This window comes from Aethalodelphis obliquidens, unplaced genomic scaffold (genome assembly GCF_003676395.1).
Source record: "Aethalodelphis obliquidens isolate GAN/ISIS:26980383/991018 unplaced genomic scaffold, ASM367639v1 scaffold100, whole genome shotgun sequence".
In the NCBI taxonomy this organism is placed as follows: Eukaryota; Metazoa; Chordata; class Mammalia; order Artiodactyla; family Delphinidae; genus Aethalodelphis; species Aethalodelphis obliquidens.
In genome coordinates, this window is record NW_020838044.1 from 173,497 (window position 1) to 191,765 (window position 18,269).

Consider the following 18,269-nt stretch of genomic DNA (forward strand, 5'->3'; position numbering starts at 1 on the left):
GTTGACTGATAACGATCAATACATCAAATAGTACTGAGAATGTCATCTGTAAGAGGAAAAAAAATGCTTCACTCAGAAAGTTGACTGCTGCAAATTTAAAATGCTGCAGTATTTGTTTTCTGAAAGATTAATGTGTGAATAAGAATTATAACACTTTAGGTTCCTGTTTGGAACATGAATGTTAGAGTATTAACATTGTCACTCATTTGCATTGAAAATAAGGAAACTCACTTACAGTGAGTTTCAAGGATGCTTTTCATGAGAACAGAATGGTAGGTTCATGTATGGTGCCCATTTGACAAATGAAATACCTTGGAATTTCTACTTCCAAATATTGTTTGAAATAAATTTGAACAAATACCAGTGAAGAGCTACACTGGGTTAAGCATTGATTATGACCCCAAAATAATAGTTACGTTACTTTCTTTAAATGAAAGTGAGCAGAATCTCATCTGTGACTCATGAATGGCCCATTCCAGCTAGCATCTGTCATTCACAGACTGAAGATTTTTCAGGAAACATAAAGACTTCTGTTTTTATTTCACCATTTTCCTTTAAATGTCCTATGTGACAGGTGTGTCTTGTTTTCCACCCTTGACTGTTGGGTATATGTCATGTTTTAGGGAGTTTTTGGTTTGTTTTTTTTTTTTTCATGAAGCACCTCTTACAAAGAAATATATTTATTAACAATACCTAAATTTGGTTTGACCCACTTGGTGAAAATGACCATAATAGCTTCCCTATTCCTTATTGAAAAGAGTCAAATCATTTTCCAGATTTTAACCAACCTGAATTGTTCCTTCTGTGTCGTATAGAGAAAAAGAGGAAGCTGGTCAGAAAATGGGAAAGGGAAACCGATGATATTTAAACCAAGTCTTTAAATTTCCTCACAATGTACTTTTACATATCAAACATTGGCAGTGCCCTTCTGAGGGGAATCCAAGTGGATTTGAAATCTGGGGAACTAAGTTCTTTAGGAACAGAGCAGCCACAAGTTCATAGGGTGTCAAGCCTATTTTGGACATGTGTGCATATAATAAGCCAGTCATTGATGCCACGGTAGGGATGTCCCTCCTTATCTATGATATGCAAACCTACACAGAGAAACCAAGGAGGTGAAGGAGAAAGGAAGCATTAGGGACCTTATAGAGTCCATCTTTTTTCTGTCATATCAAGCACTGGATATACAAGAGGACTCTTGACCTGAAATTTGACCCTGTATCATTGAATCTCTACTTTCTTGGGGTCACAGCACTAATGAGATCTGAACACATTTCCACAGGCAGGGAAGAGCCACCTAATGAAGTAGATTTATCATAGAATAATCCAGATTGTTATCAAATGATGTACATGGAAGGGCTTCAAAAGCTACCTAAGGTTGCAAGACAGAGTTGGAGGTGGGTGAGAATCAGGAAAATGCTGCAGCCACTTCATTCCCACCCCTGGGGGAGGCCCCTGGAGGCTTGTGACTTTGCTAATGTAGTGAAGGGAAAATACTTTATAAGAATTCTAATTCCTTCAGCTTCTGTCTATCTAAAGTCTTTTTTTCCAAATCCTTTCTTTTTGAGTGACTACAGTAAATTTCCACCAGCTCTGACTTTGAATAAACTTTCCTCATTTGGCCCCAGCATAAATAAATAAACCTTCCTGTGCCACATTCAGAGTACTTTATCTTATATTCTGTAACATATGTCATATTATGATACATTGGTGACGTAATAATGGAATTAGAGGCAACATGGGGAATAGTAAGAAAGAAGACACCAAGACATTTAACACCCCCCTTCCTATTCTTAACATTCTTTTTCTTTCATTCTCTTTCTCTCCAACCTTTTGTTTTTCTATAACTCTTTCCTCCCCAGGCCTTCCCCAGCCAGTCTCAGTCAGAAAGTGTCTTTAAACCTTAGAAGAGGTTTGGATCTTTCCTGATCTAGAAAGGCAACTTTGAACACTCCTTCTTCTAAAATGCTGCTCGCTTAACTAGCCAGTTATTACGTACCATATTATCATAACTGCCTTGTATGGTGTCACATACATCAGATGGGGGATTTTGCTCCCCCAGGGAAATTTTGGTTGTCACAGCTTGGGAGTTGCTACTGCTTCTAGTGGGTAGAGGCCAGGAATGCTTCTGAATATCCTACAACATATGGGAAAACCACGGATTATTTGGCCTAAGATGTCAGTAGTGCTGAGGTTGAGAAACTCTGCACTGGACTCTTCAGGACTGGGCTTCATGGTCCAACGTGGCTCGTTGGTCTAGGGCTATGATTCTCGCTTAAGACTGGACCTCGTTCAAGTTGTCCCCTGGTATAAGGTGGTCCTCAATAAATATGCATTGCCAACGCATGCCATGCTACACCATGAAAATGTGTTTTAGAGGACCCCGTTAGCTTGTTTGCACAACAGTAATTAAAACTTGTCTGAAAAATAAAATATAGCCTACAGTGTGATTTGAGATTGCAAAAGTATATAAAACCATAGCAATTTTTGGAAATCTCCTTTTTCCTAACTAAACTAATCTGCATAGACATATAGTCAATTTTCAGCTAAAATATTTAATAACTCAGTTATAGTGTGATGTATGGCTGTTGTTTTTCTCAACTCTTTAATATTTAAGGTATAGCCAGACTCTTACAGAATTTGAATGGTGGAGGAATGAATTTAAAAATAACTTTCCTCTGTGTCTTCCTTTGTTTCCCAAAGTAAGATGCCTCAGGATCATCACTGATTCGTTGACATCGATTCATTCATTCGACAACATTTTTTGAATGCTTAGTATTTTGAGTTCTGTTTACATCTGTGAACAAAATGGACACAGTCTGCACACATTTATTTACACTCAAAGTATAGGGGAGAAATTTTTTTTTTAATTTAGTCTTCAGATACTCTAGGTTCTACAAAAAAATTAAACAGGATTAGTAAATGTGGGAGGGGGGATTAATGCGTTTGGGTCAGGAGCTGTTATTTCAGATAGAGTAGTCACAGCATTTTCTTTGAGCAGGACCTAAAAACAAAGTGAGGAAGCAAGTCATAGGGAAGTCTGGGGGAGGAGTAGGCCAGACAGAAGCAACAGCAAATGCAAAGGCCCTGGGGAAGTGCTTGGCATGTTTGCAGAGCAACATGAAAGTATTGTACAGCGAGTGAGGAGGAGAGTGATAGCAATGAGCCCAGATCAATTGGGAATGAATGAATTCAAACTCTGCCTTTTATTCTGAATGAGGCAGGAAGCCATTAGGATGATGGGCAAAAGGATGTCATGACCTAATTTAAGTTTTAAAAGAGTCACTCTGACTGCTGTGTGGAGGAGACTATCACAAGGGTGGAAGCCAGGGAAGCAGTTTGAGGACAACAACAGTAATCCAAGTGCCCTTAACTAAAGATGAGATGGTGAGAGGTGGTGAGATTTAGAATGTATTTTAAACGTGTAGTCAAGAGGATCTGCTGATTGATTGGTTGGGGGCGTGGGTAGAACGGGATGAGAAAAAGATTGGTGTCAAGAGCAACTCCGGGAATTTTGACCTAAGCAATTGGAGGAATAGAGTTGTCATTTACCAAGACAGATCCGGCTGCCCATGTAAGTGGCAGGCTTGGGAAGGTAACCTATGAGGTCAGTTTTGAACATGTTAAAGTTGAGATATCTATTAAATGTCCAAGTGGAGACATTAAGAAGGCAGTTGAATATATCAGTCTGGATGAAGGCTCACTAGCTAACTGGGAAGTTGGTCCAGGCTGGAAATAACTATTTTGGAAAGGTCAGCATATTGATGATTTATGTAGTCATGAGGTTGGGTAAAAAACCCTGGTTCTTAGTGAGCCTAAAGAGCCAAGAGGTCCAAGGGCTAAGCCCTGAGTCATTTGAGAAGATACAACAGAAAGCAGAAGAGAGGAAGAAGCAATGGTAGGTGGGGAAGGAGGTAAACCAAGAGAGAGTGGTGGCCCAAAAGCCTCCTGGTTCAGGAAGGGTTGCCGGGATGCCCTGAGGGCCCTATTGAAGTTTATGGTCATGAATTTAAAGTGAGACTTGTTTCAAAATAGTTGGAAAAAAACTCCAGCCACATTTAGCTGCTGGGGTATAGGCATGGAGAAGTGGAGAGTTGGATTTAACCAGGATCAGATTTTCCCAGGAGACTGTAATTGGGGGCGGGGGGGTTGGGGGTGAAGGAGATGAGAGCATATAAAAGGAAGTGATTGTAAGAATGGACCATGAACTCTATATTTTGTAAAAAGGGAAAGGAGGAAACGGTAGGTCAGTGAATTAGAGGATCAAAGAATTATTGAACTATTAATATCGTCCCTTCAGGATCTTAATAAGTTAGTGCAGCTCTAACTCTATCATTAATGATCATTCATGAATTCTGGGCCTATGTGGAAAGAACAGTTCCTAAAGAGTGGGAAATTAACAGAAAACTGAAAAATAATACAGCAGTCTAATAATTACATCTGAAATGTCTTGCATTTATATAGTGCTCTCATGTGTTTCAAATCACTTTCAAAGATCTTTTTATCATTTTATATTCTCAAATACATCATGTCCAGAGAAGACAGCTTTATCAAAGTCTCAGAAGAGTCTTAGAAGTTTTAAAGAAATAAAGTTACTATTAGCTCATTTCTTAGGTTATAAGACATTTAAAGTAACCACTTATCTTCTGGAAGAAGTTTGTGATATTGAGTGTTAAGCTGTGTATGGTTTTGTATATAATTATTTATAGAATTTACATTATTTAACTCTCCTATCAAAATTAATAAATTGATTTTCAAACAAAACCCAGAAACAAATAGTGAATGTCACAGAAATGCATACTATTCATTAAATTCAAAGAATAGGTAACAGTGTCTACAGAGATTCATGGATTGGGTCTTGATTGAACTTGGATGTCTACAGACACGTTTTTTGGTGAATAAAGCTTTGTCAGATGAAGCTCAGCATTGGGTGGATCTTATCCACAAAGGAACCATTCAATACTTCCAATAATATTGGCTACTGGGTAGATCTTATCCACAAAGGAACCATGTTATGAAACTTCTCCAGCCCTGTTCTCTCCCATTTCCCAATGTCATGTCTTTGCACACTCTATTCCTTTCACTGGAAATGCTCATTTCCTCCTTTTTTTTTTTTTTTTTTTTGTTAAATAAACCTTACTGGCCCTCATGGAAGATTTAGTTTTAACTTAGTTTTTCCTAATTCTCCTCAAGTGAAATGAATTTCTCCTTATATCACTTTGTGTCTCTGTTTTTGGTTTTGGTTTTGTTTTTAAGCACATCCTCTTTTTTTTCTAGTTATCTGAGCACATTTGTCTTACCCACTAAACAAACTTCTTGACAACGAGGACTTACTTCTGTATGGTTCTGAAAAGTTCCTAGGATGAATTTATGCACATAAAAGATTCTTTTGAAAAAATCTGGATTAATTATATTAGGTACACCAAGAATCAACCTAGGATGAGGTTATGTGAACAACAGTAACCACTTAGGAGCCTATTCTAGAGAGGGAGAGCCTGAGGACAGGGTGTGTGCGCCCACGCCTCCAGAATTCCAGGCAGCTCTGAAGAAGTCCTTGGGAAACAATTAGATTTGGGACGTGGGTCTCTTCCCTGCAACTACTACTCTGAGGTGGCTCCAGGCCAGAAAGATTCTCCCTGTTCCAAACCCTCAACTAAGGAAGGTTGGAGAGGCCCTTTAGGTTTCCTAGGTAGTCAGAAATGCCAGCTTAAACAAGGTTGAACTCAGGGAGATAGAATGTATGGGGGTGAAGTGCTTGTTTTCTAAGAGAATTTAATTTGGTAATATGTAATTCTATTATTTTTCTTGTTGCTATTATTAATTTGGCATGCCTTAACTACAAAATTTTTGCAGGATTTTCTTACCCCATCTCCCATATGGCCTCCTTCTTCCAGAACTCTCCTTCTCCCGCTGGTTCCTCCAACTCCCCACTCCCACTCCCACTCCCCAGCCCTAGCACACATGCACACCATGGCAAAGCTAGCCTCCTGTAGAGGAAGGGGCTTGCCTTCAGGAACCTCCCATTCTTCTTGCCTTTCTTTTAAGCATCTGGGGTCTCCAAGGTGCTAACCCTATTCCTGGGTGTCTTCCACTCTTCACCATTTCCGGTGTCCTCCTCTGCTTCTATCCAAATTTGATTTCATTCTGTTGGGACCTTGACCTCAGCTCTCTACTGTAGTAACTGGCTCTCATATGAATGAATCCACACTGTTCTGATGAGTGTCAGTATGTTAATTTATTGGGTTAGCCAAAAAGTTCATTTGGGTTTTTCTGTAACATCTTATGGAAAAACCCAAATGAACTTTCTGGCCAACCCAATAGAAAAAAAAAAAGATATTAATTATCTTTTATTAATTTTATTAATAATTCCTTTTTAATTTTGACAACACTTACTCATTTTTACTCTGGTCATCAAATGCAGTGCTTCCAAAATTTTAATCTATGCCAAAAGAGTAACTCAGTACCTCACATAGTGCCTGACACATAGACCAACTGAATATATTATTTATTGAGTGAATGAATAAATTAGCTCAAATAGTGACTGTGTTTGGCTTCCTGGTGGGATAAAATAAAAGCCAGACATTAATGAGAGGGATATTTTTAGGCAAACAAGGTTTGCAGTTTCATAATTGACCTTTCTTATAAATGTGAGCTAGGCCTACCCCCATATTTTGAGGAGATGAAACAGATTCCCCACCTACTTACTTCTCACACATTTTTTTTCTGTCTGATTTAGTAACTATGGTACCAATAGAGGCTTTGTTTTTACTTCTTTTAAAAAGGTTGAATTAGGGCTTCCCTGGTGGCGCAGTGGTTGAGAGTCCGCCTGCTGATGCAGGGCACACGGGTTCGTGCCCCGGTCCGGGAAGATCCCGCATGCCGCAGAGCGGCTGGGCCCGTGAGCCATGGCCGCTGAGCCTGCGCGTCCGGAGCCTGTGCTCCTCAACGGGAGAGGCCACAGCAGTGAGAGGCCCAAGTACCGCAAAAAAAAGAAAAAAGAAAAAAAAGGTTGAATTAGATTAATGACTTGCTTTGGTTGAGGTGCAAAAGAAAGACAATCTAGTCACTCTCCACCCTTCCCTATGTCTCCTTGTCTAGTTCTTATCACCATCACCCCTAAGCCTCAGAGCCTCCTCCAATATTTTGGGGAGACAAAGGAAAAGCAATCTGAGGGTACAGTAACTGCCTGACTCTTCTTTTGTAGCAGACTTAGCTTGAAACTTGCAAGAAAAGGAAATCTTAAGAGCACTTTTTTCATACCAATAATCTCCCCGTTTTTTGTATTCTCTCTCTCACATAAGCAAACATGCAGATTTGGCCTGATGAAAGGCTTACAGAAGTCATCTTCTCCTCTTACCATTTGGAAAAAAACAAAAAGAGTTGTCTAATTGTCTAGATCCCTATTAAATTTGCCATGATTTCTTCTGTGAAACTCTGACTGAGTTACTGTCTTGATACAAATGATAGTAAGACTCTAAATGAAGGAGCCATGGGTTATGGCAGACTCAGGCCTTAGATGCCTACATTCATCCTTCCTTCTTTTTTAAGATTGCAAATATGAAGAGAAAATGAGGGGAGTGATGCAAAGACAGTGAAGTTTTCAATGTGCAAAAATTAGACTTTTGCATCAATGGAAACAGAGTCTTCCCAAATTTTAAAAGGTGTACACCTGCAAATGCTTCTGTTCATATTGTCTGCCAAGAATTAACACTCTCCGATCATGTTCTGAATGTCCAATCTTTCTCTCCTGCCTGAAACAGATGCTACTTCCATGCCAGTCACAACCACCTGCGGTCACCATGTGTCATGTGGAATCACATACATGTAATGCCATTCCGCCATCTTTTCTCCACTTCTCATTTTATCCAAGCATGTAGTGTGCTGTTATTCTGCGACTGTATACACTCTGTATACATTTCTGTTCTTCCTTGCAAGATTGTGAATGCTTCGGCCACTCCAATCGATGCAGTTATATCGATCTGCTAAATACAGTCATTTGCGTGAGCTGTAAACACAACACTAGAGGGCAGCACTGTGAGTTATGCAGGCTGGGCTACTTCAGAAATGCTTCTGCACAGCTGGACGATGAGAATGTGTGCATAGGTCAGTTCCATTATAATTTCAGCTATTGTTCTGTGCCTTTCACGAGATGGGGAGCTATTTAAGGTGGAGAGGCTGGTGATTTGCACCACAGCTGAGCCAGAATGAACTTTCTCAATGGAGAAAATGTCCTTGTGGTAGACTTAAAGAATTCACTTGTGCAGATTGAAATCATAGTTGGGGGATATATTTTGAATCCTTGTCTAATTGTTGCTTTAAAGATGATGAGCTGAAAAGTCATGTTTAAGAGATGAAGTAATTCTCTTTTTGTTTTTCTTTTTTTTTTTTTTTTTGCATGAAATCTTAACACCTGGTCATTTCAACCTGATCTTAAAGTCTTAAGTTGTACACTCAACTTTCAAAATGTAAACTCATTATAAGGTTTTTAATTATAGATACGAGATTAGGACACAAACTTTTGTAAATAACTGGTAATTAACTAATATTGATTTAAAATATTCCCATTTGGAATTGAAAGCCACTAGCAATTGGTAATGTAGAAGTTTGCCTGGCTTTTCCATCCATAGTAATGAAATTCCACTTACTGAATTTTCCTGTAGCCCTCAAAAGGAGAAGCAATTTTTCAAAACTATTCAAGGCAATTAATTCTCTTAGCTTCCAAAGTACATGAGCCCTGGAAAACTGGGGCCACAGGATTCCGTTGAGCATTCTTTCCACCCCCTGTGATGACTGATCATGTCAACTGGAGAGAACCAGGTGCCCTTCACATCCAAAAAAGCTTCTCCTACCTTTTGCATAGCAGAACCTATCTTTAAGAAAGGGAGCTGATGAAACATAAGAAATAAGAAATGGAATTTCACTTCGTAATGTACTTTGAAGAAGTGCATATATTCAAAATGGTGAAGGGTACATATGTATCTGTTACCACACCAATAGGTAATATATAGGCAACCAATGTTAAAGGTAGATTTTTTCACATAAAGACTAGATAGAATACACAAGCTGAAAAATGAAAGGTGATCTTTTCATCAAAAAAGAAATCAAATCAATCTGTAATTCTGGGATCATTGTTTTCTGATTGGATTGTCAAGGTTATATAGTTATTTGCCAAGTGTCATTTAAAATAGCTGGACAAGTTTTTTCAGTTAAAATGGGCCAAGTTTTTATAATACTGTTTATGTCTATAGTATGTTCTATTTTTCAAAGTGCTTCCTTATTATTTGTGAATTAGTGGAGAAATCCCTGGACTTAGAGGCTGGAGAGCTGGGTTCAAGTCCCAGTTTGCTATTTAATAGCTGTGTGCCTTAGGTAAGTCGTTGAAAACTCCTGGTCAAATTGGTGTCATATGGGATGCACAGGAAACACTTGGTAAACTGTGAACTGACTTGCAAGTATGTTTTTTGTTTGTTTGTTTGTTTTGTTTTTACTTAATCCTCATTAACAAAACCATGGTGGTAAGTACTCCACTGATAATTTCCCCTATTTTCTAGTTGAGAAAAAGTAAGGCAAATTGACCCAAATCATACAGCTTTAGTAAAGAGTTAGTTTCCTGACTTCAAAGCTTTTGAACGCTTTCTCCCAACTACCCTGACACAATTAGTAAAGCTAAGCTTGTCAGACTTTTACTTATGGTATGTTTTTAGGATGACAGCAGCAATTCCACTATGAGCTTGTGAACAGAAGTTCAATTGCCTTTATAACATTTGGGTTACAAAGATTTGAGAATATTAATAAAAACCAAAAGGCACATAGCTGTCTGAATTTTGAATGCAGTTACATTTTGCTGAATGTCATTTGTAAAAATATATAAATGTCATACTATAAATATGTTAACAAGTGAAAAGGTAAAATAAATAGGAACACAGGAATAAAAGCTAATCAGTTTTTCAAAATACAAAACATTACAATAAGATGTAAATGTTTTGCAATATCAATTTCATATTATTTTCAATAAATCAAAGAAAAAGACCTTAAAAGAAAAGATTTTATTCCATAAAATTTCTCATAGCAGGTAACTTAACAGTATCCCAATATATTTTACTCAGAGTATTCTATTCTAATGAATTCCTCCCCTTTTCCTGTTCTAAAGTAATCTATGAACTACAAAATCCACAATTCCTGTCTAATTCTAAGAGTCATAGTTCTGTTATAAATCCATATTTGATTATCCACAGACAAGAAGTTGCCATTCAGCTTTTGTCTTTTAAATCATGTAAAATACAGATGAATGGAAAGTTTAATATACATTCTTGTATTTATTTCTACTTAAAAAAATCAAACACAGTTCTTTTCTCCCTTTCTAGAAACTTTGTTAATTAAAGTTATAAATCTTGGAGAGGATTTTATATTATTGAGGTAAACATATCCCTATTCAGTATTTTGTGCTCTTCAAACCAAGTGGATATAGGTAAACACAAAGATGAGTATTTTTAGATAGCATTAAAATTAGCTACAGTATACCTCCACATACCAAAATTCCTTAAATTGTTGCTCTTTTCCTAAGGGGTAAAATTGTTTTTAAAGAATGAACTGAAAAATTTGGCTAGCTGGTATATGCTACATACGGTCTATCTTTTGTCTTTAGTCTCTATAAGCGTACGAAAGTTTCCTAAAAGAGTTATAGCTTCCACTTTTCCCACTGGAGGGGCCAAGGGCAGAGCTGTCAGGCTGCCTGGGCATGAGACTGAGGCTGGGGTTTGCTCTCTGAAGGCCATTGGAAGCCTGTGGCTCCATTACCAAGGTTTTCCCTATGGGGCAGCACCAACCTATTCTCTATTTTTTACATTTAAGTTCCCCAAAGGGCTTGCAGCAGGACTGAGAATTAAATTTGAGAGGATACACCTCAAGTAATTGAGTTAATTTTAATGCCATTTTGTATAGAAAGCACTAATGAAAACGAATGGATATTTACCCAATTCACTTTCACAGAATTAGGCACTAATCCCTGAAAATTTGAACTTCATCTAAGCCGTCTCTAAACTTAAGGGGAAAAAAGGCACTTTGCCATTTCTTTAACAATTGGCAATGAAATCCACCACCCTGGCTATGAGGGAACAGCACATATCTTTGACCAAATGTTGACTGTGTTGAAATAGATGTCTTAAACTATTTGCATCATTTTATATTATGGCAAATATAAAATGCACGCTATTCCATGTTGTCACAGTGATCGCTGCTTTGTGATTCCTGGTAAATTTACCCATTTTCATACAAATTCCAAGCTAGCCATGTTTCCAAAGATGCATGTAATTAGCCTGTATGATGCAGCAATTTCATGAAGATGACATCCTTGCATGTTTCCATTTCATATAAACTCAAACATTAATCAGGAAGCTAGAGGATATGTGGCTTGTGACCTTGGGTAATCACTGCTAATAATCCCTGATAACAAGCTTGACATCTGAATGAAATGCAGGGCTCAGCAGTTGCTACTAAACATATCTCCAATTATGATGTATTATTGTTTTCATTCCCCTGGAAACCCAAGAACAGGTAATCAGAGGTACCTTCTGTAAAACAAAGCAAACATAAGACACTTCTAATACTTATAAATCAATTGTAGTATAACTTTTTAATCAGACTTCCAAAAGTATTTCATGTTGTTTTTTTAGTCTAACAGTCCTGTATATTCTTCCTAGTTTCATGGAATAAAATATAATTCTCCAAGGCCATCCTCATCACCCCAACATCTACCATTGACTGTCGTTCCAGAAATGATATTTTTTAAACTAAATTATTTGTATGTAATGTGGAGTGTAGACCCCACCTCTCCTTGTCACTTATTTTCCTGACTAACATTACACTTACCACCTTTTGTATGACAACCACTGAGATGTACCATGGTTTAGATGTTCCACATTTCTAAAAATTTTGTTTACTTTTTTTTTACATCTAAAACCCTTTATTAATCAGTTGTTACGGGCTAATTGACTAGCACAGTATGTGAATTCATATTGGCCAGATGTAACTCTACTCCCTGGCTTATGAAATGTTGGTGATTCATTGTCAACTTATACACTTTATACACTTTAAATAGTAAGAAACATATTATAGTAGTTTTGCTATAGGTATATACTTATAGTGTGTGTGTGTGTGTGTATTTTTAAAGCCACAACAAAATTGCTATTTAAAAATGTTTTAAACAACTGCTGTATATACACACATTAAAATAGAAAATGCCAATTTAAAATAAAACTCCAATTATTAAGTGCAAATCAGTCCAGACAAGGAGAGAGCATTTTAGACTTTATTTGGTTTTATTTTTACCTATGTATGTTACTCTTAGTCATACAAACGTTTGTGTCTTAAGGATGCTGAACTTCAAAATTGACTTACTCAACATGAAATAAATAATGATTCTAAGGTACTCCACATTCTTTGAAGAAATTATATGATTAGTCTCTATGACAAAAACAGAACCAAACCTCTGGATCTCTCTATTTAACAGTAAACCCTGAATCTCCATTGCCAATCTAAGATGCTAAACTTAAAGTTATTAAACTAAAATTCTCAGGGTTTCTCACCGTTGGTTGCTTGGTTAGTTGCTTGGTGTGATTTTATTTGGTTTTTTGACATGAAAACCTCTTAATGGGACCATTTTAAAATAAAGGAAATCAAGAGACAGAGGGGCATAATAACTTGCCCAGTATTATACAGTGGGATTACAAAAAAAGTAACTTTGGCCTGCAAATTCCAAAAGCTGGAAACTAGCTGCTGTTACCTTTCAAGCTAATGGAAGCCTAAGGAATTCTTATTTCTGATTCAGCCTTTAAGAAAAACAGAGCTTCAGAAGTAAAAATATTCTGCATAATAATGTGTGAGGAATCAAGAAATTATTGTTTACTTTTTATTACACAAAGTTATATTGTTCTGTCCATAGACATTATAATGATGCCTATGTTGAAATTTATCTAGGATTACAAAATTCATTTTTCTTTCATGATTGTTAATCTAGGTTGCATAAAAGCTATACTAACTTAACATGTGTAGCAGATACAATATCTAAAGGCTCATCACAACATTGTATAAATATATATATAAAGCACCATCCCAAATCATATAGTAAAACTGACTTTGAATGAACAAAGTGCGTTCATATTCCACTTTAACAATGTTCAGCAGTTCTCAAATTTTGAGTGTAACCGATAAGCTCATTTGAATAATTTAAAACAGATTTTACACTGATGGCATATTGATTTATCCTTGATATATAAAGGATATATAAAGGATTCTCATTGCATTCATTAAACCATCTAAAAATGCCCTAACAAATGGAACCTCCATTACGATCTGTTACCAGTGAAGAGCATGATGTCTTATTTCCTTGGAGGTTTTCAGTTGACTTCCTCCCATAACATAAAAATGATATCATGGAAGGCTGAGTAAATAAATAAATGGACCTGAAATAGCCATATTTGCCAAAGCATTTCATTAGTGGACATCTTTCTTTAAGTGATGCATTTAAGTAAGCAACACTCCTGTGTTGATAACTTATAAGCCATGCGGACTTGTCTCCAGCCTGTGTGTTGTCTTGTTTCTACAGAGTGTTATTGTAACCCTTTGGGCTCAGTCCATGATCGTTGTAATGGCTCAGGATTTTGTGAGTGTAAGACTGGAACAACAGGGCCTAAGTGTGATGAGTGTCTGCCGGGAAATTCCTGGCACTACGGCTGTCAACGTAAGTAACTCTGGGAGCTGTCCTCTGCCTGCTGCAGCATGGCTGATTCTGCTTGTCTAGGCCGGTGCGTGCAGCTTCTCAGAGCAGAAAAAGGCCCAAACCGCTGACAAGCTTTAAAAACTACATAATGCCTCAGCCTATGTATAGGAGAGAGAGCAATCCATCAGCTATCCAGCTGGCTCCTTTGAAGCCCATCTTTGTCCCCTCTGATGGCTGGAGAAACTTACACTGAAATACTGTATGCAGATCCATGTACCTGGCCAGACCATAAATTAAGTGGCACAATAGGGACCCAGCTTAGAAATCCTTACCGCAAAATGAAGGGTGATGTGTATGTGGTTAATATATTTCTTGAACTACCCTGGAGCTCTAGAGTTCATAAATTAAATGATATCTGCATAACTTATTACCACCCTTGTATCATACCCATCACTGAATCTGAACCAAAAACCAAAAGGTAATAAATCTAAGGGATATTTAAATGCCAGGATAAAATAAATGATGAAAATCAATATTGATTTTAAGCCTCTGAGGTTAGGCACCATGCAGTGAGCCTTAGACAGATGCCATTTGGTTCAACCTCATTTCTCTGAGGATTATCAGGCGTTCTTAAAAGCTTGTCAAGGCAGGTGGCATGTTGGTGTATTCAGGGAAGAGAAATTTTAAAATCTGAGCAGAAGCTTCCTTCTGTCATTCATAACCATTTTTGCATTTTAATTCTGCATTAACTTTCCTCTATCTGTACACAGTCAGCTTACTAATATTAAAGAGCCACCAGGCAAAGCCTCTGGAGAGCGCAGTCCAATACAAAACCATGCAAGCCACACATGTAACTTTAAATGTATTGTTATCCACATTAAAAAAGTAAAAATAAATAGAAGTGGATTTTAATAACTTCTTTTATCCAAAAAAAAACCTGAAATATTATCATTTCAACATAGAATTAATGTTAAAGTTGTTAAGGATATATTTTACATTTTTCATAGTCCTTGAAATCAGATGTTTAATACTTACAGAACTCTCAATTAGAACTAGCCCTATTGCAAGGCTTAATAGACACATATGTCTACCATATTGGACAGCACAGCTCTAGAGGTTTTTTGCTTACTTTTCACTTGAAAAATCGTCAGTATGCAGGAACTATCTAAAGCAGGTTTCTACCAGGGATGTACAGAATATTTTATCTGCTACTTATGGAATGTATAGTTATCTGAAGGCTATATTTCTACATATTATAAAGCCAAAGTGAAATTTACTGCCATACTAATGCCATGGGCAGCAGTGAACTATGGTGATAATTGAGAGATTTGGCATTGAGCAGGCCAAGGTTAGGATAGGATCTAGAAGCTAGAGGATGAGCATCTCCAACCATGCTGGAGAATCATTAAAAGCGTCAAATAGTGAGAAGTCAGGCAGCGCTTCTGCACATAAGCCATGGTTTTAACGTTGTATACACTGTAGGTTCCCAGAAAGCACCTGAAGGTTCTGAATGAGTTTGGGATCCCAGATACAATGTGAGGAGCCAGGACTCAGAGGATAAGTCATCAGTCCTGGAACATCTAGATGTAGAGGCACAAAGAAGGCTGACAGTCAGGAGAGAAGGAGAGACAAAGGAAGGGCCGAAATCAGCAACAAGATTCAAAGCATAAGGAATGAGGAGACTTTATAATAAAGGCACACCTTCTCAAAGGGAAAGTCTCATGTAAACTACCTGATGCAACAGGACCTAATGAATGGGTTCCTGAAGTGTAATCAGGGAAAGACATTGGAGAGGAAAATTAATCAAGCCTTAGAGGAAATGTATGCCAAAAAAAGGGCCTAACTTGATTTTTCTGTGATAATTTCCTGGAGTATTATAAAAAATGTAATGTCCTCAAATTTTTCCTTCTGGCATTGGAAGACTGGATTTAAGCAGGGCCCTACCACACAAAGGCTGTATGGTGTACAAAACCCTCCATGCCTCAGCTCCAGCACCTTACATCCTTGGTATGTAGATCAGTGAGATTATAGGAGCTTTCTCCTCTTGAGTATTTCTTTATTTATTTATTTTAATTTTTGAATTTTATTTTATTTATTTATTTTATACAACAGGTTCTTATTACTCATCAATTTTATCCACATCAGTGTATACATGTTACTCCCAATCGCCCAATTCATCACACCACCACCACCACCACGCCCCCGCCGCTTCCCCCCTTGGTGTCCATACGTTTCTTCTCTACATCTGTGTCTCAGTTTCTGCCCTGCAAAACAATTCATCTGTACCATTTTTCTAGGTTCCACATAGATGCGTTAATATACAATATTTATTTTTCTCTTTCTGACTTATTTCACTCTGTATGACAGTCTCTAGATCCATCCACGTCTCAACAAATGACCCAATTCCGTTCCTTTTTATGGCTGAGTAATATTCCATTGTATATATGTACAACAACTTCTTTATCCATTTGTCTGTCAACGGGCATTTAGGTTGCTTCATGACCTGGGTATTGTAAATAGTGCTGCAGTGAACACTGGAGTGCATGTGCCTTTTTGAATTATGTTTTTCTCTGTGTATACACGCAATAGTAGGATTGCTGGGTCAAATGGTAGTTCTATTTTTAGTTTTTTAAGGAAACTCCATACTGTTCTCCACAGTGGCTGTATCAATTCACATTCCCACCAACAATGCAAGAGGGTTCCCTTTTCTCCACACCCTCTCCAGCATTTGTTGTTTGTACATTTTCTAATGATGCCCATTCTAACTGGTGTGAGGTGATACCTCATTGTAGTTTTCATTTGCATTTCTCTAATAATTAGTGATGTTGAGCAGCTTTTCATGTGCTTCTTGGCCATCTGTATGTCTCCTTTGGAGAAATGTCTGTTTAGGTCTTCTGCCCATTTTTGGATTGGGTTATTTGTTTTTTTGATATTGAGCTGCATAAGCTGCTTGCATATTTTAGAGATTAATCCTTTGTCAGTTGCTTCACTTGCAAATCTTTTCTCCCATTCTGAGGGTTGTCTTTTCATCTTGTTTATGGTTTCCTTTGCTGTGCAAAAGCTTTGAAGTTTCATTAGGTCCCATTTCTTTATTTTTGTTTTTATTTCCATTACTCTAGGAGGTGGATCAAAAAACCTCTTGCTGTAATTTATGTCAAAGAGTGTTCTTCCTATGTTTTCCACTAAGAGTTTTATAGTGTCCAGTCCTTCATTTAGGTCATTGATCAATTTTGAGTTTATTTTTGTGTATGGTGTTAGGGAGTGTTCTAATTTCATTCTTTACATGTAGCTGTCCAGTTTTCCCAGCACCACTTATTGAAGAGACTGTCTTTTCTCCATTGTATATCCTTGCCTCCTTTGTCATAGATTAGTTGACCATAGGTTCATGGCTTTATCTCTGGGCTTTCTATCCTGTTCCATCGATCTATATTTCTGTTTTTGTGCCAGTATCATATTGTCTTGATTACTGTAGCTTTGTAGTATAGTCTGAAGTCAGGGAGTCTGATTCCTCCAGCTCCGTTTTTTTCCCTCAAGACTGCTTTGGCTATTTGGGGTCTTTTGTGTCTCCATACAAATTTTAAGATATTTTGTTCTAGTTCTGTAAAAAATGCCATTGGTAATTTGATACGGATTGCATTGAATCTGTAGATTGCTTTGGGTAGTATGGTCATTTTCACAATGTTGATTCTTCCAATCCAAGAACATGGTATATCTCTCCATCTGTTGGTATCATCTTTAATTTCTTTCATCAGTGTCTTATAGTTTTCTGTATACAGGTCTTTTGTCTCCTTAGGTAGGTTTATTCCTAGGTATTTTATTCTTTTTGTTGCAGTGGTAAATGGGAGTGTTTCCTTAATTTCTCTTTCAGATTTTTCATCATTAATATATAAGAATGCAAGAGATTTCTGTGCATTAATTTTGTATCCTGCAACTTTGCCAAATTCATTGATTAGCTCTAGTAGTTTTCTGGTGGCATCCTTAGGATTCTTTATGTATAGTATCATGTCATCTGCAAACAGTGACAGTTTTACTTCTTCTTTTCCAATTTGTATTCCTTTTATTTCTTTTTCTTCTCTGATTGCCGTGGCTAGGACTTCCAAAACTATCTTGAATAATAGTGACAAGAGTGGATATCCTTGTCTAGTTCCTGATCTTAGAGGAAATGCTTTCAGTTTTTACCATTGAGAATGATGTTGGCTGTGGGTTTGTTGTATATGGCCTTTATTATGTTGAGGTAGGTTCCCTCTATGTCCACTTTCTGGAGAGTTTTTATCATAAATCGGTGTTGAATTCTGTCAAAAGCTTTTTCTGCATCTATTGAGATGATCATATGGTTTTTATTATTCAGTTTGTTAATATGGTGTATCACATTGCTTGATTTGCATATACTGAAGAATCCTTGCATCCCTAGGATAAATCCCATTTGATCATGGTGTATGATCCTTTTAATGTGTTGTTGGATTCTGTTTGCTAGTATTTTGTTGAGGAGTTTTGCATCTATATTCATCAGTGATATCGGTCTGTAATTTTCTTTTTTTGTAGTATCGTTGTC

The 18,269-nt window shown here is 37.2% G+C and overlaps 1 protein-coding gene across 2 annotated transcripts in view; it reads left to right on the forward strand.

Moving 5' to 3' along the window:
- Positions 1-18,269, forward strand: part of NTNG1 (netrin G1) — a 162,599-nt gene that overhangs the window by 93,996 nt on the left and 50,334 nt on the right. Inside the window, exon 4 of one of the 2 annotated variants that reach the window (XM_027096233.1) lies at positions 13,604-13,738. The exons of the other annotated variant lie outside the window; for it this stretch is intronic. Within the exon in view, the coding sequence (XP_026952034.1) occupies positions 13,604-13,738 (135 nt within the window). The remainder of the gene's footprint in view (positions 1-13,603; positions 13,739-18,269) is intronic. 2 annotated transcript variants of the gene reach the window in all.